Source organism: Eretmochelys imbricata, chromosome 1, assembly GCF_965152235.1.
Source record: "Eretmochelys imbricata isolate rEreImb1 chromosome 1, rEreImb1.hap1, whole genome shotgun sequence".
NCBI classification, from domain to species: Eukaryota; Metazoa; Chordata; order Testudines; family Cheloniidae; genus Eretmochelys; species Eretmochelys imbricata.
In genome coordinates this window covers 82,152,431-82,174,882 of record NC_135572.1, presented here as the reverse complement: position 1 = coordinate 82,174,882, position 22,452 = coordinate 82,152,431, and the positions used below count along the sequence as shown (strand labels likewise).

At 39.6% G+C, this 22,452-nt stretch overlaps 1 protein-coding gene across 13 annotated transcripts in view; it reads left to right on the top strand.

The window, feature by feature from the left end:
- Positions 1-22,452, top strand: part of MYCBP2 (MYC binding protein 2) — a 426,434-nt gene that overhangs the window by 217,149 nt on the left and 186,833 nt on the right. For all 13 annotated transcript variants that reach the window (XM_077812568.1, XM_077812542.1, XM_077812622.1 and 10 more), the window contains 6 exons: positions 684-862; positions 6,290-6,432; positions 7,677-7,777; positions 11,829-12,047; positions 18,053-18,278; positions 18,699-18,817. In XM_077812568.1, the coding sequence (XP_077668694.1) occupies positions 684-862; positions 6,290-6,432; positions 7,677-7,777; positions 11,829-12,047; positions 18,053-18,278; positions 18,699-18,817 (987 nt within the window). The remainder of the gene's footprint in view (positions 1-683; positions 863-6,289; positions 6,433-7,676; positions 7,778-11,828; positions 12,048-18,052; positions 18,279-18,698; positions 18,818-22,452) is intronic.

The window sequence follows — 22,452 nt, the reverse complement described above, 5'->3', positions numbered from 1 at the left end:
AAAAGTTAAATATTAGATTTAAATTTGTGTTGAAAAATAGCTGTGGTTCTGTTTCTTTTATAGATGTGACAAGTACATGCTTCATTTAAATTTATTTTATTTTGTTGAGAAATAAAAAACACAACATATCTAGAAAAAACTGTCATTTCATTAGCTGCCCAATAAGTGTCAAGTTCAAATCTAAAATGAATGAAATTTTATTTTTGAGTGTCAGTGTTCAATAGAATATAACTTGTATACTAATTAAAATATAAAAAATATTTTTAGACGCACAACATTTTTGCGCACACACACACATATATATATATATATATATATATATATATATATAGGCAGCTAATTTTGCGGAGTTTCTAGTCAATGGGGTACGTTATCTTTTAGTTATTTTTTAAAAAAACAGAAATAATACAGTTTACATCACTGTGAACAAAAACTTTGAGGGCAGACGCTTCTGACTTTTACTAGATGCCACACTTTTTTCCACTTAAGGGAATACTCTAAAAATAAAATTCAGTTGAAAGTTAGTGTGTGTAAAATACTTTTCAGCCGTGTACTGTTTTAAATATAATTGAATCAAATTATATTAAGTAGAAATGTGCTTTCAACATGAATACTACAAACTATTATGAAACAAATTTTGTGTACCAGTCTAATGTTTGCTGTTTCTGGCTTTTGTTTTGAAGGAAAATGTGAAATATGCAGTCCGTCTGAGGAACTATGGAAGCCGCACTGCCAATGGAGATGGAGGAATGACCACAATCCAGTGTCCAGATGGTGTGACATTTACGTTCAGTACGTGTAGTCTGAGCAGTAATGGTACAAACCAAACACGAGGACAAATTCCACAGATTCTTTATTACAGGTCTGTGAGCTCTCAAGCTTGATTAAAAAAATTTTTTCATAAAAACTTAACATAAATCCATTTATGAGAATTCACAGGAACTAACAAATCTAAGTTAATTTTGTAGAGATAGCAGCTTTGGTTAGAACAGTATCTTGCTCTTCCAACTCAATTATGTTGTCCTTAGCTTTATTTTATTGAAAACAGTTGGCTTTCTGGATCATGATCTGTCCTTCTCATCCAGGACATTTGGGTTGTGCCTCTCTGCCATCAAATCTTGGAGGCAGTTTAGACTTGTCCATGAGGCTCTGGTGCAAGGCTACACTTCTTCTGATCTCACTTCAGATTCTGAGCTCCAATCTGGCAAACTTTGTGGTAATTTAACTCTCCTGCTTTGTCCATTGTTATCCTGACTTTTAAAGCCAGATTTTGGAGCATCAGTAAGTGACATTTGTTCTTCCCTCTATCTTTCATGCAGGTTACACATTTTGAGGGGGATCATTCCTGGAATGGGATCACCTCCTGAGAACTATTCCTCTATTTTGTACTTCCCCCACCCCTCAAAGAATCAGATTGTATATAGAAATGAGTCTGTTTATAGAACTCCTGCCTTATTTGATTTAGAAATTGAAAGGTGTGTAGAGAATGAGGCAGGGAACTACAGGAAGAGAAAGTGGTTACGTCCATTGAATGCCACCCAAGAGAAGGCTCTGCCACAGAGTTCTGTGTGACACTGGGAGAGTCACTAAAATTAATTTTTTTGCAGGTGGCTGCTAACTCTGTTTCTCATTTTCTGGGTGGCCGACTTCAGACACCTAGGGCCTGATTTTGACAACATGTCAATATAGGAATTGTTGTCATTCCCTCTGTGATAAAGAAATAGTTTAAGTTCTCTGCATCAGAATTAGGACTCCTGTGAGAGAGTTGATGGGTCTGCACTTTCAGGGAGTAAAGGGAGAAGCTGAGGATAAGAACAGTGTATCAAAGCTAAATAATTTCTTTCTGTTATTGTTCACTACAGAATATGCTGGGGAGATACCTAGTCTAGACATAAAAAAGAAAAGGAGGATTTGTGGCACCTTAGAGACTAACAAATTTATTTGAGCATAAGCTTTTGTGAGCTACAGCTCACTTCATCAGATGCATTCAGTGGAAAATACAGTGGGGAGACATGTTTTCTTACCAGTTAATAAAAATGACATACTGTCAGTGATCGAAATTGTGGTAGAGGTGGTTCTGGAACAAACTGATAAATAAAATAGCAACAAGTCTCCAGGAACAGATATTTATCCAAGATTTTGAAGGATCTGAGCATGAAGAAACTAAGCTGCCAACAAAATGATATAGTTCTATTAAAGATCAGCTACTACACTGAGAGATTGGAGGATAGTAAATGCATCTAATTTTTAAATGTTAGTAAATGATGTTACATAAGAATGTCCATACTGGCTCAGCCCAGTGGTCCATCTAGCCCAGTATCCTGTCTTCTGACAGTGGCCATTCCAGGTGCTTCAGAGGGAATAAACAGAACAGGTAATTTTCAAGTGATCCTGTTGTCCACTTCCAGCTTCTAGCAGTCAGAGGCTAGGGACATCCAGAGCATGGGGTTGCATCCCTGACCATCTTGGCTAATAGCCATTATTAAACCTCTTCTCCATGAGCTTACCTAGTTCTTTTGTGACTCCTGTTATAGTTATGAATATGTTGAACAGCACTGGTCCCAGTACAGATCAATGTAGGACACCACTATTTACCTCTCTCCATTCTGAAAACTGACCATTTATTCCTACCCTTTGTTTCTTGTCTTTTAACCAGTTACTGAAACATGAGGGGACCTTCCCTCTTATCCCATGACCGCTTACTTTGCTTAAGAGCCTTTGGTGAGGGACCTTGTTAAAGGCTTTCTCAAAGTCCAAGTACATTATATCCACTGTATCATCCTTGTCCACGTATTTGTTGACCTCCTCAAAAAATTCTAATTGGCAATTCTGCTAGATTGGCTTGATTGCCCTTTATATAAGCCATGTTGACTCATATTGGTAATTTAAAAATTGAGCCTTATTTCCGTACTATATAAATTGGTTGAAACAAAATTATTTAATACCTAACTGAATATTATATGATATAGGGACAAAACAAAACAGCTTCTGTAAACAAATGGAATAATTAAACCTATTCCTAGACACTGAGTTTTAAATTAATTGTACCACTTAAGAAAAAGGACCCAGACACTGTGGAAAACTCAATGAAAACATGTTTTCTCTTCAGTGTTCTGTGCCAGATCAGACTCTAGTTTGGTTCCTCCTTTCAAGCAGATGGAGACAGTGCATATAGAAGTCTTTCTGGCTTATAAGCTCAGTTGTTCCTGTCTACAGCAAGTGATGAGTTCAGTACTTCACTAACTATTACAAAGGATTGAAGAGAAAATAAAGGTCAGGGACCTCAAAAAACATGATGGGACTGTGTGGCTGTCCTAGGCTATACTCAGGGACTTAGGCAAAACAAATGTTTTCAATTTCTCAGCTTGCGGTCTGTTTCTTGAAGATTTCTGACTCTTGGATGATCAGGCCTAGGAAAGAATAGGCAAAATAGAGGACAAGATGTTGTCTACCAGAGACCCCTTAACAGCTAGGAAGTCCAAGGAGAGCACAGGACAGGGGAGCATCCCTCTCACAAAAGCCACAGGTAGTGCTCTACTGAGCTAGTCAGTGAAAACAGTGGGAGTGTGGGGAGTTCTGGCATATCTCTCCCTGGGTCCAGGGACTAGGGATAGGTGAATTCCCCATTCAAGAATCAGACTACCTTTCTAGTTATAGTAGTAGCCCTTGCCTCTCAGGGGTAGACTGCCTACACTCCTCTGTCCTAGCAGCATTTTTCTCTTGGTCAACCCACCCCTCACAAGAAAGGTTTCAGTCTGCCTACAATGGAGACAGCCCAGCAGCTGCACTTTGCTAGCAGTCTCAGGGTGTCCAACTCAGACTCTGACTTCAGATTTAAGCTCTAACTTCAAAGGCTACAAATTGAAGTGAGACTAACCTAAGAAAAAGAGGGAGCATGGAACTGCTCCCCCTCAGGTATAGACGTCTCCCAAAGCCATCTTGGATGCACTGTAGTAAAATTCTAAGTATGTATTCAAGGACCATTGTTTCTGGTCCAAAACTGAGGTCCATAAAATCTTTGGGATGCACTTCCAACTGCCTTCTGCAGTCAAAATGACTTGAAGGTGGTGGCTAGAAAGCAGGAATCTGCAGAAGAGTCACCCCTGATGGTTGAGTCTATGGGTGGGAGCCTGTCAGGGAGGGAAGCCTATCTTTGAAATGTGGTAGCTCAGGTTAAATGGTTAAGTACCAGTTAAGTACAGACAGGCAACATGATCTTTGTTTGGTACATAAATTCTCAAGAAGTCCAAGAAGCAAGGACACAGCTAAGGAGGTGTTGAACTTGCTTTTGATGTGAGCAGAAAAAGAATAGAAAGATTGATCAGTTGGTATGGTTTGTAGAAAACTGAAAAATAGCATAGAAGGCTGTAACATCTCAGTATGCAGACATGGTAAATCTGGCAGCAGAGCCTCAGTTCTGGGATGCATTGACAGCACATCTCCTAATACATGGTTCCATTGTCAATGACTACAGAAAAAGATATGGTGATTTCAGTTTTGATGATCTCTCTGGAACAATGTACCACAGTACATCATGTGTTGGTTTGGCAAGTATTCTCTACTTGGTGTGACAATTGAAGGATTTACTCCAATACTATAGTCCCCAGTGTTCTGGATATTTTTGGGGGTGGTCTGGATTTAGAAATAAGTTCCAGTTCACTGAAAATCCACTTGGCGGTAATTGTAACCTTAAAGGATCCTTTAGATAAAATGCCATTAAGGGCATGTTCTGGTCATATGTTTCCATAAGACTCTGAAGAACCTGAGGCTGCTTTTCAGGTCACCACTTACACTATGGAACTAGACTTGGTCCTGAACACGCTTGCCAAACTACCATTTGAGCCATTACAAAGAATTTTCTGTGGTCACTCTCACTTAAACTCCTGTCCTTGGTTGCCAAAAGTTCAGCCTCTTTCATTGTGTTTCATCAGGAGGAGGAAGTGCTTAGGACAGTGCCAGAAATTTGGCTGAAGGGTCTCTCTTTATTTTAACCCCAAATATAAATATTCCTCCTTTGTGTCCTAATCCAAGGAACAGTAAGGAACGAAGATTGTGCTGTTAGTTTGTGATTGATCAGAACATTAAGAATGTCCCTAGAGAACTCAGAAGTTCAGGGGGTCAAGGAGGCTTTACTTCATGGAAAAAAGAATTTAAGAAGGGAAAAAGCAACGGCCAAATCTACCCTGTCTTATTGGATAAAATAACTCCCCAGTGAGGGTTACATCAGTAGCAGGAAGGAAGTCCCAGAATCACGCAAGAACTGCTTGTCAGAATTATTGGCATAAACATCTTTGCCGGTGTGAAGAAGTCACTTGGACATCACTCCATGCCTTTTTCAAACACTGTTGTGTTGAAGAAGAGGCCCAGGCCTCTTCCAATGCAATATTCAGAAGGAGCATCATATGTGGTGCATTGTGGGATGCTAGTCCCACGTAATGGTCTAGACTGATACTTTGGAAAATCTCAAGTGTTTTGGTGTAGCATAGAGAGTCCAGGAGAGAATGGGACATTTTCCTTATCCGATGACTTCTCTTTGCGTTTATGACAGTTGAGACCCTCCCCCTGTTCAGAGTCTGGATATAGTTTCAGTTTGGGTTTAAAATAGTGTGTGTTTAAAAATATCATATGACAGCTTTCAAAGTGTCTACTGAGCTGTCTAGCACCTTATGTGCATGACTGGAAAGGTTTTGTGTACTGCTCAATTACTTCATAGGGAGACACTATGTCCTAGCATAATCTTTTTCAAAGAAAAATGTTATCTTGTAGGAAAATTTGCCCATCCAGGGCTGTTCATCATAAAATTATTCCGTCAGTTAAGAGGGAAAGACATTTCCTAAGGAAGTGCTATCACTAACATTTCCATTATAGAAGTTTTATACATTCCTGTAGTGAATCTGATAGAATCTTTTGTTGGATTAGATGGACAATTGACCTAGTCCAATATAGCAGTTAGGATGTTTCTGTGGTAGAAGATTTGAAGAAAGCATCTAAATAGAGGAATATATTTCAACTTTGATATACATTTTCTCTTCAAGTCAAAATAAATTGATTCGGAAAGGTTTTTATGTAGCTGTCACTTTCAGTATTTCTTCCATGGTCTCTCACTACATGCAGTATTATTTATTTTGTTCATTTTTGTGCTGTTTCTTTGTAAATGAATTGATTATCTTTGTGCAATTTAAAATAAGCCTCTGTCAAGATTTGCTTTAAATGTCAAGTGTATGTAATCATATCCTTTAAAGATAAAATTTGATATTATGAACTCACTTTAACTTAATCCGCTATCCAGGAGTGAGTATGATGGAGATCTACAGTCACAGCTTTTAAGTAAAGCTAATGAAGAAGATAAAAACTGTAGCAGAGCTATTTCTGTTGTGAGTGCTGTGGTACGAGCTGCCAAAGACCTGTTACACAGGGCTCTTGCTGTAGATGGTAAGACTTTTTTTTCAATTGAAACTTAGTTTTATTCTTTGTCAACACGAATTAATGGTAGAGAGATCAGTGTCTCTACAGTATAGATAGTATTAACATAAAATTCTTCTCCCTTCTGCCCCCCAGGAATATTCATCTACTGTCAACGGTGCTGGAGCCTTCCCAAAAGTGGGGGGCCTCCCCCCGAGACCCTTTCCACAGCCAAGCCAGAACAGGGTTGGGGAGGCCACCTACCTCGCTCCCAAGGAGTGGGGGGCCGAAAGCAGCCCTCTGCTCGCCCCCTGGAGCTCCTGCCCAGGACAAGTGGAGGGATCCGTTCCCTGCAGCTGCCAGCACTGCTCTCCCCGACCCAACTCCGTCTGGGGGAACTGCAGAGCCACAGCCCGGCCATGATAAGAGCCAGGCGGGCCGCTGTAGGGAACTGCGGCAGACCCTCAACTGAGGCTGCGCAGCCCATGTCCCTGTTCCCTGGGTCCCCTGCCTAGGGCAGGTTGAGGTTCTGCTGCGGTTCCCCACAGCTGCACGGGCTTCCCGGCTGGGCTCCACGCTGGCCTGGTTGGAGGGTGGGGCCTCACAGGGAAGAGAAGGGGAAGGGGGCAAGGTCTGCCCCAGTGAAAAATGGATGAACCATGACCCACACTTTCAAAAAGTGGGAGGGCCCTGATCCCCTCCCACCCTCCCCTCGTTCTGATGCCACTGTCTACTGTATACATTACAGCATGCTTTTAATTACCGTGTTTTATCAGCAAAACTGTTGAAGATAATGTATTTGAGCATTTTCACAATAAATCCCCATTTTTAGGAGGTTATCATTTGGTCTTAAATAATTAGTGTTGTTTGGGCTGCTTCTTCAGAATAAGGATTAATTGACTCTAAAATATTAGACCATGTTTTAGAAATTTGTAGATTTTATTTTTGAATTTAACAGTTTTTATACCTTTAGTAGTAATATTTGACAGAATACTTTATTTTTGCTCTAACAAATGAAGCTTTTTATAAAGTGAATGTTTTAAATGGGGATTTTACCTTAAAATGAATTTTGCAGGCTCTTAAGTTGACTCTGAAACAGGGTGTGCTTTATGATGAAAATAATTTATACTGAAAATGCATTGGTGTAAACATAAGTTTTTACTCTATAAACCATTACTATACAGTTGGCAAAACAGAAGAATTTAATTTTGTCGGAGCTATTATACATTCATTATAAAGAATGATATCTAAGTATTGTAATTATCTTTGTTTAGCTGAAGACATTCCAGAATTGCTCAGCTCTTCCAGTCTGTTTTCAATGCTGCTTCCCCTTATAATAGCCTACATAGGACCAGTAGCTGCAGCTATTCCCAAGGTATGTTCTTCAGTAGCCTGTACAGATGATTTTTAAAATGCTGTATAAGAGATGGCTGTGGTCTGAAAGGCACTTTTGTGTTTGTGTATACTTGTGAATTCCTGATTCACCTTAGAACACTTGACACATTAAAGGCTGCCTCAGAAGTATTAGGGTTTTTCAGCAATGGTAACAAGAATTGCCTGTAGGCACTTTCTCTACCCTTACCTTTCTCTACTGTTGTCTCAGAATATTACTTATGATCTAAAAGACCAATTTATAGCAATGTTTTCGTAGCCACTTTTTCATAGATTCATAGAAATGTAGTGTTGGAAGGGACCTCAAGAAGTCAGTAAATCCAGCCCCCAGTGCTGAGGCAGGACCAACTAAATAAACCTAGACCATCTCTGACAAGTGTTTGTTCATCCTGTTCTTAAAAACCTCCATGATGGGGATTCCACAGCTTCCCTTGGAAGCTTATTCCAGAACTTAACTACCCTTATAGTTAGAAAGGTTTTCATCATATCTACCCTAAATCTCCCTTGCTGCAGATTAGGCCCATTACTTCTTGTCCTACCTTCAGGGTCCCCCTCAGTCTCAAAATTAAACATGTCCAGCTTTTTTAACCTCACTTTGTATCCCAACCCTAGTTCATTCACTAACTCAGCATTTAGATTCGTCGTCGTCGTCTTCTCCTTTTCTAACAGCATTTTCCAACTGCCTCCCCTTCTGAAGTCATCGAGGCCCCTTCCCCAGCTTGAGCTACTCTCCAATGAACTGTTCCCTTCCCAGGTCAGCATTCCATGCTGCTGCATCACAGCTGCAGGCCCTAATAGCATGTCAATAACTCAAACCTGCAGCAGGTGCTAGTGCTCTGGTCATGGTTACTACACAGTGAACAATTGATAACTACTCTCTGACTACGATAGTTCACCCAGTTCTGCATGCACCTTATAGTAATTTCATCTAGACCGCATTTCCCTAGTTTGCTTATGAGAGTGTTATGTGAGACTATGTCAAAAGCCTTACTGAAATCAAGATATATCACATCTATTGCTTCTTTTAGTCAACTAGGCCAGTAACCCTGTCAAAGAAAGAAGTTATGATTGGTTTGGCATGATTTGTTCTTGACAAATCCCTGTTCACTATTCCTTATAGCAGGTTTCAGAATAGCAGCTGTGTTAGTCTGTATTCGCAAAAAGAAAAGGAGTACTTGTGGCACCTTAGAGACCAACCAATTTATTTGAGCATAAGCTTTCGTGAGCTACAGCTCACTTCATCGGATGCATTCAGTGGAAAATACAGTAAGGAGATTTATATACACACAGAACATGAAAAAATGGGTGTTTATCATACACACTGTAAGGAGAGTGATCACTTAAGATGAGCTATTACCAGCAGGAGAGCAGGGGCATTATGCTCTAGGTCAGCGGTTCTCAAACTGTGGGTTGCGACCCCATTTTAATAGGGTCCCCAGAGCTGGCTTAGACTTTCTGTGGCCCGGGAGCAAAGCCCGAGGGCTTCAGCCCTCGGCATCGGGACTCAGGTTACAGGTCCCCTGGCTGGGGCTGAAGCCCTTGGGCTTTAGCTTTGGCTCCCCTTCCACAGGGTGGCTTGGGCTGGCTCGGGCTTCGGTCCCCACTCCTGGGGTCGTGTAGTAATTTTTATTGTCCAAAGGAGGTCACAGTGCAGTGAAGTTTGAGAACCCCTGCTCTAGGTGCTTACAAATGGATTGTTTAATAATTAATAAACAGTCTTTCCAGGTGTTGGAAGATAGACTGACTGGTCTGTAATTCTCCAGGTCCTCTTTGTTCCCCCTTTTTAAAAATAGGTACTATGTTTGCCTTTCTCCAGTTCTCTGGGACAGACCGTAACTGTCCTCCATGAGTTCTCAAAGATAATTGCTAATGGTTCCAAGATTGTCTCAGCTAGTTCTTTAAGTACCCTATGATAAATTTCATCAGGCCCTGACTACTTGAATACTCTTTTTAATTTCTGCTGTTATAACATCTTCAGTCCACATGGCTGTAACTTGGAGCCTCAAAACTAATTTTACCAAAAAATAGCAAAAGATTCTTTAAGATGGACGCTTTCCATCTTCTGCAGTCCATTGGTCACCCCAAAGTAACAAAAATGAGGCTTATTGATAGAATTTGATATTTTATCATTCACAAATTAAGCAATAGCCTCATGGGATTTAATTGTTTGCTTTAAAATGTTAACATTGCTGTGATTCTGGATCTTGAAATGGGATTTCTTTGTTTTAAAGAGAGACTTTCCCGTTTTTTTCGTGTGAAAATAACTTTGTTTCTGGCTTGGTGAAATCTGTGCCCCTCTTTAGAAAATTCATATGTGAGGGTGATTCTCTATTCATCCATTTGAGGGGGGGGTTATTCCCCAGTTTGGTAAGTTTTGTGGCCTATGTTGATGATTGATCATCTGCATATTGCTGTGAATGGACATTGCACTATAGTTCGGAAGGTCAGTGGCAGATGTGGATGGCCCTTCTCTGAAGTGGGCTTAAAATCTAGAAACATAGGTTTAAAGTTAATTTTACATTGTTTATAGATAAGTTAAACCGAGTTGGAGGAGAGGGACATATTTCATGTTTAATTATGCTCAATGGCAGGGATACAAATTCAAGACTTTTTATGCCCGTAAATTCACAATAGTTAATTTCTGTAGGAGGTTTGCATAGGGATCATGGGGAAAATACAGCATTTATGTAGTAACTAAACTTTTATTTACTATTTATTCAGTGTCTTATTTTATAGGGCTGTCAATTAATCGCAATTAACATAAACGATTAACTCGATTAAAAATTATTTGTGGTTAATCATGCTGTTAATAATAGAATACCAATTGAAATTTATTATAAATATTTTTGGATGTTTTTCTACATTTTCAAATATATTGATTTCAATTACAACAGAGTACAAAGTGTACAGTGCTCACTTTATATTATCATTTTTATTACAAATATTTGCACTGTAAAAAGGATAAAAGAAATAGTATTTTTCAAATCACCTCATACAAGTACTGTTGTGCGATCTCTTTATAGTGAAAGTGCAATATAAGAAATGTGGATTTTTTTTTTACAAACTGTACTCAAAAACAAAGCAATGTAAAACTTTAGCGCCTACAAGTCCACTCAGTCCTACTTCTTGTTCAGCCAATCGCTTAGACAAACAAATTAGTTTACATTTATGGGAGATAATGTAATAATGCCTGCTTCTGATTTATAGTGTCATCTGAAAGTGAGAACAGGTGTTTGCATGGCACTATTGTAGCCCGTGTTGCAAGGTAACTATGTGCCAGATATGCTAAACATTTGTGTGCCCCTTCATGCTTTGGCCACCATACCAGAGGACATGCTTCCATGCTGGTGCTGCTCATTAAAAAAATAATGCATTAATTAAATTTGTGACTGAACTGCTTGGGAGAGAATTGTATGTCTCCTGCTCTGTGGTTTTGCCCGCATTCTACCATGTATTTTGTGTTATGGCTGTCTCGGATGATGACCCACAGTACATGTGAATCAATTTAAGAACACTTTCACCACAGATTTGACAAAATGCAAAGAAGGTACCAATGTGCGATTTCTAAAGGAGGCTACAGCACTTGACCCAAGGTTTAAGAATCTGAAGTGCTTTCTAAAATCTGAGTGGGATGAAGTGTGGAACATGCTGTCAGAAATCGTAAAAGAGCAACACTGATGCAGAAACTACAGAACCTGAACCACCAAAAAAGAAAATCAACCTTCTGTTGGTGTCATCTGACTCGATGATGAAAATGAATGTGCATCTGTCTGCATGCTTTGGGATCATTATCAAGCAGAGCCCATCATCAGCATGGAAGCATGTCCTCTGGAATGGTGGCCAAAGCACGAAGGGGAGGAGGGTGTGCTTTTTGTTTGTTTTTTTTTTTAAAGTAAACCAAATTACATGATTGAACATTGATAGTGTTAATGTTGAGACCATTCAAAACAAGTACTATAGAGAACTATAGGCTTTTTGACTTTTTTCTTCCCAATATCATATAATATGTTATCTTCTACTGTGTCATACTGCAGGTTGCTGTTGAAGTCTTTGGCCTAGTACAGCAGTTACTTCCCTCTGTAGCTGTTTTGAATCAGAAGTATGCCCCTCCTTCCTTTAATCCCAATCAGTCTACAGACAGCACCACAGGAAACCAACCTGAACAAGGGCTCTCAGCTGGTACTACCTCTAATCACTATGCTGTCATAGAAAGTGAACACCCTTATAAACCAGCTTGTGTTACCCACTATAAGGTAAGGACCATTTCTGTGTCTGTATGCAATTTTTAATACATATCATAAATTCAAATTATGCATAGATTTTTAAGAACATCTCTAAAGTTGTTACCTAGTTTGTCTTTATGCTGTGAGTATACAGCGTTTGCACTGTTGTTTGATTTTATATATATGAATCTCATGCTATAATGAGTTATGTACTTGTTCTGAGGCAACTGATGCAAAGCTGTTCATAACCTAAGTCTTTTAGTTAAATTCTCATTTTGTATACACATTTTTAACAGTTGCTATAACTCAGTTTCGTGATGTTTTCACTGTTGTAACATACTATCTGATTTATTTTCTGTTCAGCAGTGATGGTCTTTTTGGATTGTTTCTTTAACAGTGTAAAGTTTTATTTCTTGTTATGAATCAAAATAAACAAAGGATAGTTTAATATATGTCACATTTTCAAAGTTTAAAGGAACAACGCTAGATAGTTGTGTAATGCTGTGCTTTGACTGAGCACCTTCCTTGTGAGCTCCTGGCAAACTCCTGCCTATTCATGAACCTAACAAATAATACCCCACAAGTTTGTTCTCATAGAGAAAGGTAGTCCAAATGCGTATCCCCAACATTCTTATTGAGTGCTAAAATGTACTTTTATGAAATCTGATATCAGAGCTTTGCGTGTAAGTATAGTTAGCTCTAGGCAAGGGGAGACCCCCGATGCTGTAGCACCACCAGTTTGTTTTGTTGGCCAGGAGATCTGGCAGTTGAAATTATTCATGAAGTCGCCTCGAATCTGACCACCATTTAGGATGCAGAATTCTCAAGAGGTTAAGTCCTGTCTGTAGTTTTCAATAAATCATATTCATTTCTAGAATTGATGCGTTTTATAGTGAAGTCAAAACTGTGAAGCAGAAGGTTGCAAGTACTGAATCAATACAAGCTGCAATTCATTCATATCTGCTGCTCTTGAAAATAAGGAGCTCTATTTAGAGAGCAAGGCAGCTGATGCAGAAAATAGAAATAATCACCTGAGCTTTCACCTCTCTGGGCTTCCTAAAGGAGTTGAGTTTCTGACCCTGTAATATTTTCTCCATACATGGAACCCCCGAAGTTCCAGACAACATACAAAGAAATCTCTTAATTAGTATGAGTTAAAATTAATATAAAAGGGTTCATTTAAGAAACTTATCACACTGTCAGATCTTTTTTGTCTCCGATGATCTCAATAACATTTTAGCATACTCCTTCAAACATTGCCAATAGATGATTTATTAGGTTACATTTCAGGAAATGATACCGAAATTAAACTAACTTATTAGTAATTGTTATAATTGGTTGAGTTACCTCTAATGTTACAACAGCCCCATTTAAGATCAACCTAATCATCAGCTTTCCTCTCCAGTTAATTTGCATGTTTAATTCTGTTGATTGAAATGACTCAGTGATGAGGAATTCTGTACATATGTGTAAAGAGTTCCTTGGTAGAATAGTAGGTCCTCAGCTCTCGCTTGTCTTGAAGTTCTGTAGCTACATGCTGACATACTAAGGGTCTGATTCACCAGTATGCTTCAGTTACTTTGTACTGTTTTAGGAGAGCACAAAACAGCCAAAGCATACCACTGAATCTGTCCTTAAAAGTTAATACTCAAAAAGTTATCTAAGATTGATACTATATATGTTCAACTCTGGTGGCATTCTCTTTGGATCTCTTGTTTAGTGTTTATATATGAAACTGATAATTGAAAAATAAATCCTGGACAAAAACCATTTAAACTATTTAATATTGACCGTGCTGATCAGTAGTTTTAAGGGGAAAAAAACATTGTGGATATTGTAATTATCCCAAAACAAACATTACAAACCCGAGAAATTTGGACTTTAAGGTTAAGATGAAAAGAAGTCCAAAGAACAAGGCATGGAATTGCATAGGTAAGGCACTCACATGAAGTAAACTGTAGGTAAGGCCATCACATAAAGTAAAGATTAGCCTGATTTTTAAAGAGATTACTCTGAGACAAAAAACATTAAATCCATTAATCATAACTCTGTGGTTATTGTATGGAATATTGCATGGTAAAGCAGGAATAAGTGGCAGAGGAACTTAAAATGATGACAAGAAGCTTATGCTTGATTTGGTTGAGAATGGGGGAGCCATTAGAGCAATGCAAAAAGAAGGGGGAAATGGTCTGGAAAATGGGCAGCTAAGATGAATCTGTGTACAAAAGATTGTTCTCGTGCCTCCTTCTTTTGGATTTCTTTTCAAGGATGATTGGAATCTAATAAGGAGAACCGAAATTGCAGACTAGTTTCCCACAGTCCCCAGAAGTCAGTCATTTGCTTCAATTGTTTTAGATAAAAATAACCTGTGTTTTTTTGAGTACTTATCTATGTGTGTGTCATTTCTGGTGCGCATGTGCCAGAGATTGGAATATGTTAGCCAGTGGTGTCCGTTGGGCCATGCCTGTTCCTTTCATGCCTTTTAGCACCCTCTCTCCCCCCAGGAACATAAAGGGGGTGGCACAACCAGCCAACTCTCATTTCCTTTTCACTGCCTGTGGCTGAGACACGGCACTGACTTAGCAGTTTTTGGTCTCTTGTACTTCTGCCTCCACTTTTCCCAATTTATTGTAAATAGCTGTCCTTAGGATAGGATAGTTTTAATGTCGTTTAAGACAGTTGACAGGAATCTTATTGTGTCTTAGTGTAGGATTTAGTTCAGGCAAGTTCTTTTCATTCAGCCAGTACCAGGAGTCAGCCTTAGAGATGGTCAAAAATCTCTTGGCTTTAAATATTGTTCATTGTATGAGGCAGCTCTGCCCCCAACCATAGACATTCTACATGCTTATTTTGCCCTGGGGACGAGCACATTAAAGACAAATGTACTTTGTAATGTACTAGTAACGAACTGCTGAATCCAAGGAGGCAAGATTTAAAACTTATCTCCTGGATAAATTCATGAGACCTGCCTCTGGTCCAGAGAGGCAGGATCCATCTGGTTTGGAGTAATCTTCAAAAAAGGAAGTACAAAAAAAACAGGACAAATCTCTCTGTTTCTGCTAATAAAGACACTTCACGGCTGAGTCATAGTGCCCAAAAGGACTAAACTGTTGCTCACTGCCTTGGTACCACCCCAGGGCCTTCTCATACTAGTAGGCATCACTTACACTTCAGCACCAGTAGTTTTGGTATCAACTATATAGGCACTGTTGAATTTGGTACTGACCCTTTCAGCTTTTGTTTTGGCACTGATGCAATTGGTACTGATGTTTTTTATATCAGAGATTTGACTCTGTCCTCTTGCTTTCTTTGTCCATATTGGGTTTATCTCCAGCACCATCTAAAAGGCTCCCAGCACAACATAATTCTCAGATCCCCATCAAGTCTGCTGCTCCATTTGAGGGAGATCACTCCTTTCTCTTTTCTGCTGTGGACAAAAGTGGGGGTGGTTCCACCCTCCAACGGTCCCTTTTTTATGACCCATATATTTCAGACAGGCGTCCCAAGGATGGGGGTCAGGGTAGCTTAGGGAAGGACCCCCTGCCTGCTACATCCGCCTCCTACTCTTTATCCCTATATATCTTCCTCCTGGCCTTATTGGGCACTGGGGTCTGTTTAGCACTCTAGAAGACAGTAATCTACCTGAAGTATCACAAGTCAGACCTCCATCCCTGCAGCAGCCACCTACAGACTATCAACAGCAATAACGGTCTGTCCATATGTTTTATACAGATGTTTCAGGCCATTGGTGAATTACCTCATCATCAAACAAGATTGTTGAGATATGGGTATAGTAATGTGTCTTTCTTTCATACCTCAAAATCCAGCTCTCGATCTACATGATCTATATTCCCATTCAGCAAGCACAAAGGCAATATCTCTGTTTTGTAGTTGGTAACTCACATTAGCAATACAAAGTGTTCCATTTTGGATTATCAACATTTGTATAGCGGTAACAGCAGCCCACCTCTGAATTGGCTAGCTCATGGAAAATCTCCTCAGCAGGTAACAATCAATATATACTGTACCTGTTGTTGAGGTTGGGACTAAAAATAAACAAAACAAATAACATTTAATTTCTACACAGAAAATAGAATCTATTGTAGCTCTCATAGACTTCTTTATGGTGGAGGTGTGTCTGCCTCAAACCAGATTCAACAAGTGTCTACAATCACCCAGCCCCGGCAGACTCCTGAGATGACCCTGAGGACACATCTGCATTTGCTAGGCCATATAGCCTCATGGACGTTTGTGATTCCCTGTCCCAGCTTCATCTAAGTTGTCATCCGAGGATAGCTGAAGTCTTTTTATCATTTCAGTTTGCACAGCTTAGACATGCAGATCCAAACTGGTGGAAGGACGTACAGCAAGTATGTCAGGGTGTTCCTTTCTCCCTGCCATTCCTGTAAAGTATAGAGTGACCCATGCCTTGATGATCAGATGGGGAGAGCATTTGAATGTCCTCACAGTATAAGGTTGGCAGTCCAAAGAGGAGGCTTGTCTGCATAGCAACATCCTAGAGCTCAGAGCAGTACGTCTGGCTTGTATGGCTTTTCTGACTCACATCAAGGCCCAAAACATCCAAGAGTGATGGTCAATACCACTTCAGTGTTCTATATCAACAAGCAAGGAGGTGCCAGATCTAATCCCTTATGCAGAGAAACTATTGTGCTGTGGAATTGGTGTATCCACCACTGGATAATCAGAAATTAATCTGATAGGTCTTCATGACATATTGGCAGATCATCTGAGCAGACACTTGCACAAAGAACCACTTCATACAGGACCTCAAGTGGTTGATAGAAGACTCTGTCATCAAGTCAGTATTCAGGCATTGGGGCTTCCCCATGCAGATTTGTTTACAATCAGAGGAAATAAGAAATGCAAGTTTCTGCTCTAGAAGAGTTTGAGCCCTGGTTTGAAGGCGGATGCTTTTCTGATTTCATGGAATGACAGTCTCTATTATGCCTATCCTGTAATCCCATTAAGACCTTGCGATTTGAGGAAAACCAGTCAGGATTCTGCATTAGTCATTCTCCTATCTCCAGCCTGGCCAAGGCAGTATTCATTTCCAAATCTTCAGACTTTATCCAAATATCATTTCCTCTTTTGCCAGACTTGGTCAGTCAGAACAACTGAAGCACATTTCATCCAGATCTTGCCTCTCTCTATCTCATGGCCTGGAAGCTCTCTAGTTAAAAGATATGGAGAAAACTTGCTGTATGGATGTGCAGAATATCTTGATTCAGAGTAGAAAAGATCCTAGTAGGTTTGTTTGTTCTGCAAAATGGAAGTGCTTTTCTAGTGGTTAGCCTAGCCTAACCTCTCCCTATCAAAGACAGAGATCCCTCATATTCTTGAATATTGACTATCTTTGAAAATATCTGGATTATCTATATATTCTCTGTGTTTGTTTGGCATCCATTTCTGCTCATCATCAACTGACTCAGGGTCATGTTTTTTTCTCCTCATCCCATGATCGTGTTTCTTTGAGGACTCCTTCAGGTATTTCCTACAATCTGAGGACCAGCCCTGTCCTTGGACCTTAGTATCATCCTTAGGTTCCAGTGCAGAGCCGATTGAACAATTATGACCACACATTTGTTAGATCATCTTTCTCTGAAGATGGCTTTTCTTGTGACAATTGCCTTGTCATGAGTGGGTCAACTTCAAGACCTTATAGCTGGTCCTCCTTATTTGGTCTTTCTCAGAGATAATTAAGGTGTGGTCTAAGTTTCTCTGAAACTCAAATTTTCATTTGATCCAATACATTAATTTGCCTGTCTCTCCTCTCCCCCCCCCACCAAAAAAAAGTTGATCAAAAGGTGTAGCCAGCCTGCACCCTTTAGATGTTGTCCACGTTCTAGTATTGTATTTACCTAGAACAAAATCATCAAGAGATAAGTAACTTTCCTTTATCTTTCAGTACTTGACCATTTTAAAATTTTAAGTTTAAAGTAAGATAGTTAAACCAAAATTAATGAGAAGTTGTACAATGATTTTTGTGTTTGTTTTCTGACTAATATTTGTTTTAGGTGACTTTCCCAGAATGCGTCAGGTGGATGACAATAGAGTTTGATGCTCAGTGTGGCACAGCTCAATCAGAGGATGTCCTTCGCTTGCTAATTCCTGTCAGAATTCTCCAGAACTCAGGATTTGGACAAAAGCAAACTTCTGTTCATGAAAATCTTAATTCATGGATTGAATTAAAGAAATTTTCAGGCACATCTGGATGGCCTACCATGGTTTTAGTGTTGCCAGGTAAAAAGAGTTTATAAATTGCCTGTTTCAATAAAATGGAGGGTTTGGGAGTATAATTAACAAAAGTGAACTTAAATTACAGTAATTTCCAGAGAAATAAACTTTACTTAGTCATCAAAAGTCTAATTTTGACTATCTTAAATAATGAGACTGAATTATCCAGTTTAGTTTTTAGAATATAAAGCTGAGGAGAAGCCAGGATGAGTGGAAAGGTGGGCCAGTTATAGCAATTGGTTGGATATCATGGAGTAATTATTTGCTTTCTTCTATGTGGTATAGATATGTAGATTGTTCAAGTGTTTGTTCTACCAGTTATGTTTAAAGGCTAACTTTCATATTTATTTTTGTGATACAAAAGTGGGTGAAAAAGGAGGAATTCACATAGATTTATTTTATGTTAATTTAATTGTTTCCTGTTAGGAAATGAAGCACTCTTTTCACTGGAGACTGCATCAGACTACGTGAAAGATGAAAAGGCCTGTTTCTATGGCTTCAAGTGTTTTGCAATTGGATATGAATTTAGTCCAGGATCTGATGAGGTGAGAATAAGTGAAGCTACTAAAATTACACCAAATAAATGTGCTTTTCTAAAGGCAAATTATTTTATACAGCCCTTTCCTAGTCACAATTTTGCCAACATGTTGTGAGTTTGCCAGGGTTGTGAGTTCAATCCTTGAGGGGGCCATTTAGGGGTCTGGGGCAAAAATTGCGGATTGGTCCTGCTTTGAGCAGGGGGTTGGACTAGATGACCTCGTGAGGTCCCTTCCAACTCTGATATTCTATGATTCTATATCTTTTGAACTGTAGTTGTATGGAGATTCATTGTTTCATGCCTTCTTTTTGTGCAGCTGCATGTGCATTATCCTACTGTACAAGGGTTCTCAAACTTTAACAGTTGGAACAGTCTATGGATATGTAAGGCATTATAAAATTCTATTATTGATTAAAAATATATATATATTAGTTGCATCAAAACTACTCTGTATCTCCTGTAATTCTATCCAAGACGTATGCCCCGATTCCATTATGCTGAGATATTCAAAATCTAGGAATGCTCTATAATAATTTATTAATCTGCAAGTACATTTTATTAGCATAGGTCATTGTAGGAACAGAGTCTTCTATTCTTTTTCCATCATTGGTCCAGACCCTTCAGAAGATAGTATACAAACCCCTAAAATAGAAAATAATGCAGTAAGATGCTTATTGAGAGAAGTTTCCTTTAAACACTAGGTGTTGTCTGATGTTATGAAGAATGAAGATTAATATTCCTTATAAAATTTTATCTTAGTGTAATTACAGATACTTTAAATCTCTGAAAAAAGAACTGGAGTACTTGTGGCACCTTAGAGACTAACAAATTTATTTGAGCATAAGCTTTCATGGGCTAAAGCCCACTTCATCTGATGCATACAGTGGAAAATAGAGTAGGATGATTTTATATACACAGAGAACATGAAACAATGGGTGTTACCATACACACTATAACGAGAGTGATCAGTTAAGGTGAGCTATTACCAGCAGGAGAGAAAAAAGACCTTTTGTAATGATAATCAAGATGGGCCATTTCCAGCAGTTGACAAGAACATGTGAGGAACAGTAAAATTGTTTGTAAAACTATTTCCCCATGTTTATTTTTCCCCCCTCAAGTTCTTCAAGTTATTCTTTTGTGTAAGAAACTATTCTTCTTTGAGGGCCTCTGTGAATTCTTTCTCTCATATGGTGTCCCTGGTATGCATTGAACTGCCTTGAAAAGCAATTTTTTGTGGGGGAAGGGAGCACAATTGTTCTTGTGTAATGTTGACATCACCACACTCTTAAGGGAGCTCCCCCCCCTCCCAACCACCTCAGTTTCTTTGCTGCCACAGAGAATGAACAGAATTCCTTTGTGACTTCAGGACTTTCCCCCTCGGCCTAGTTTAAGACCTTACTGTAAATATTTAGGCCAGAGTAGCATAGGATAGTTTAAAGAAAATAGCCCTTCCCTTGTCTTAGGAGCCTTTGGACCTTACTCCTTATAAGGGCTTTAAGAGGTGCACCTCTTGTTTGACAATCACAGTACATCCTGCAGAACTCATCACCTTCAATGTCACATTCATGGACTCCACTGAGCCCAGAGCCTTTGTTCCAGAGAGAAGATTCTTCCAAACTTGAGACTCCCTCACAATTCAGGGAACAACCAGTTCAGACCTCACAATTTTTCTGAAGACTAGTAGGCTTGATAGCTTCATTGGACCTACATCATCACACCCTTTGCTTTTCTGAATATGAAAACCTTGCAGTACTGGATGGTGAGTACGATATTCCAGGTGCAGTCCAGACCAGTGAGGGGCTTTCTCACTGCTGCCCTGCAAACCTGGGTGCGTCACAGTGCTTTGCTGCTGTAGCTTCCACCAAGGCAACTCACAAACAGTCATCCAGCATGCAGGTTACACCCTGAGTATCTGTGTATAGCCAGAGCCGTGGCCCAGCAACTCTGAGCCCAGCAGCCTGTGACCGAACATCAGAGACACTTTGGCTTCCAGCAGCCTTTGGTTGCTAATTGCAGGGTGACTCCAACACAATCCCACTCCCAAATTCCCTGTCCCCCCCCCCCCCACCACCACCACCACAAATGTGTGTTCTGCACTGTCCAGCCCTCTCCTGGACAGTCCAAATATATTAGGTCCATTGCCCCTCTAAGGGGATCGATATGAATAGTCTGGTACTTGAAAAGGAGTACCCATGCAGTTCACAACACTGGGTTAGTTTTGATTAAGAATAAAATAAGTTTATTTAACTACAAGGAGATAGGGTTTAAGTGAGTACAAGTATAAGGCATTAAAGTCAGAAATGACTAGAGAAATAAGTCAGGTGCTTCCTAGGACTAAAACTTAACCAGCTTGACTTGGTTCAAGATAAAATTCTTACCACATGCTCCCAGCAACATGGCTGACCAAATTTCAGGTCCGGATTTCTCCCAAAATCAAATGGCCTGGTTTCTTTTGTTGTCTTAGGTGAAAGAGCAAGACATGGATAGGGAGATCTAAGTTTTCATGTTTTTTCCCCTCACTATTATAGTTAGTCACTCTTTGAAATACATTTTCTTGAGGGTTACCCCTAGATAGAGTCCATTCCCACTGTGAGGATGGAGGCAAGGAGTATGGTGGTGAAAGAAGTTCCATGCTGTTGTTTGCTAAGGTGCAGATCTATTTGTTTCTGCCCCCCTTCCATGCAAAAGAACGGCCACTTGATTACCCATCAGCTTTGATGACACCTGGCTAGAGGTGTGAGCTTGTCCTTTGTCTTTGAGAAATTGATTTACCCACTCCCCAGATTTGTCTGGAAAACACATTTGAGACCTAATTTTAGTTTATTTATAACTTTACATAAAGTGATGCTACACACATTTCATCATGATATTATTGACCAGTGAATTATTCTTTTTCAAATGATACCTTACAAGGCATATTTTGTACAAAGATGATTACAGTAGTATGAACAGTGTGAATACAGGGGTGCATTCTATCACAGTGATTCACTATACAGTGAATGTACACAGCCTTCAAAGGAAACTGGCCATCCAACCTCAAGTACTCCAATAGCTTCATTGGTGGGAGAACAGGGAAAATATCTTCTGGGGAGGAGGAGAAATCTTCATTGCCCATCACCTTACCATCACAATCATCACTGTTACCTCCAATCTGGCCTGGGGTTCACAGTACCAAGACCTCTAAGTACATGATTGTTGAAACACCTTAGTCCAGATTCTCTATCAGCATGCTAGAGTTCAGAACAGTGCAGTGGGCCCTCAAAGCCTGTTGCGGATCCCTGCAGAATTATATAATACAGTTGCTTACAGACAACACTATAGCCTTGTGCTATATCAATAAACATGGAGTCATGCATTCACAGCTCTTATCTGTGGAAGCAATAAAACTATGGCTGTGCTTCATCTAAAGCTAAACATCATTGCATTTCACCTTGTAGGGGTGGATTGAGATGGAGGTAGATTTGCTCAGCAGGCCATCTAATGATCAACAGAAGTGGTCCTTGAAATCAGTGGTGACCTTAGCATTATTTGACGAATGGGGCCATGCAGTAATAAACATCTTTGTGCCCAACAAAACTACCAAATGCCAAGTTTATCACAGAAGAGTATACAGGAACAAAAGCTCCCTCTTAGATGTGATGC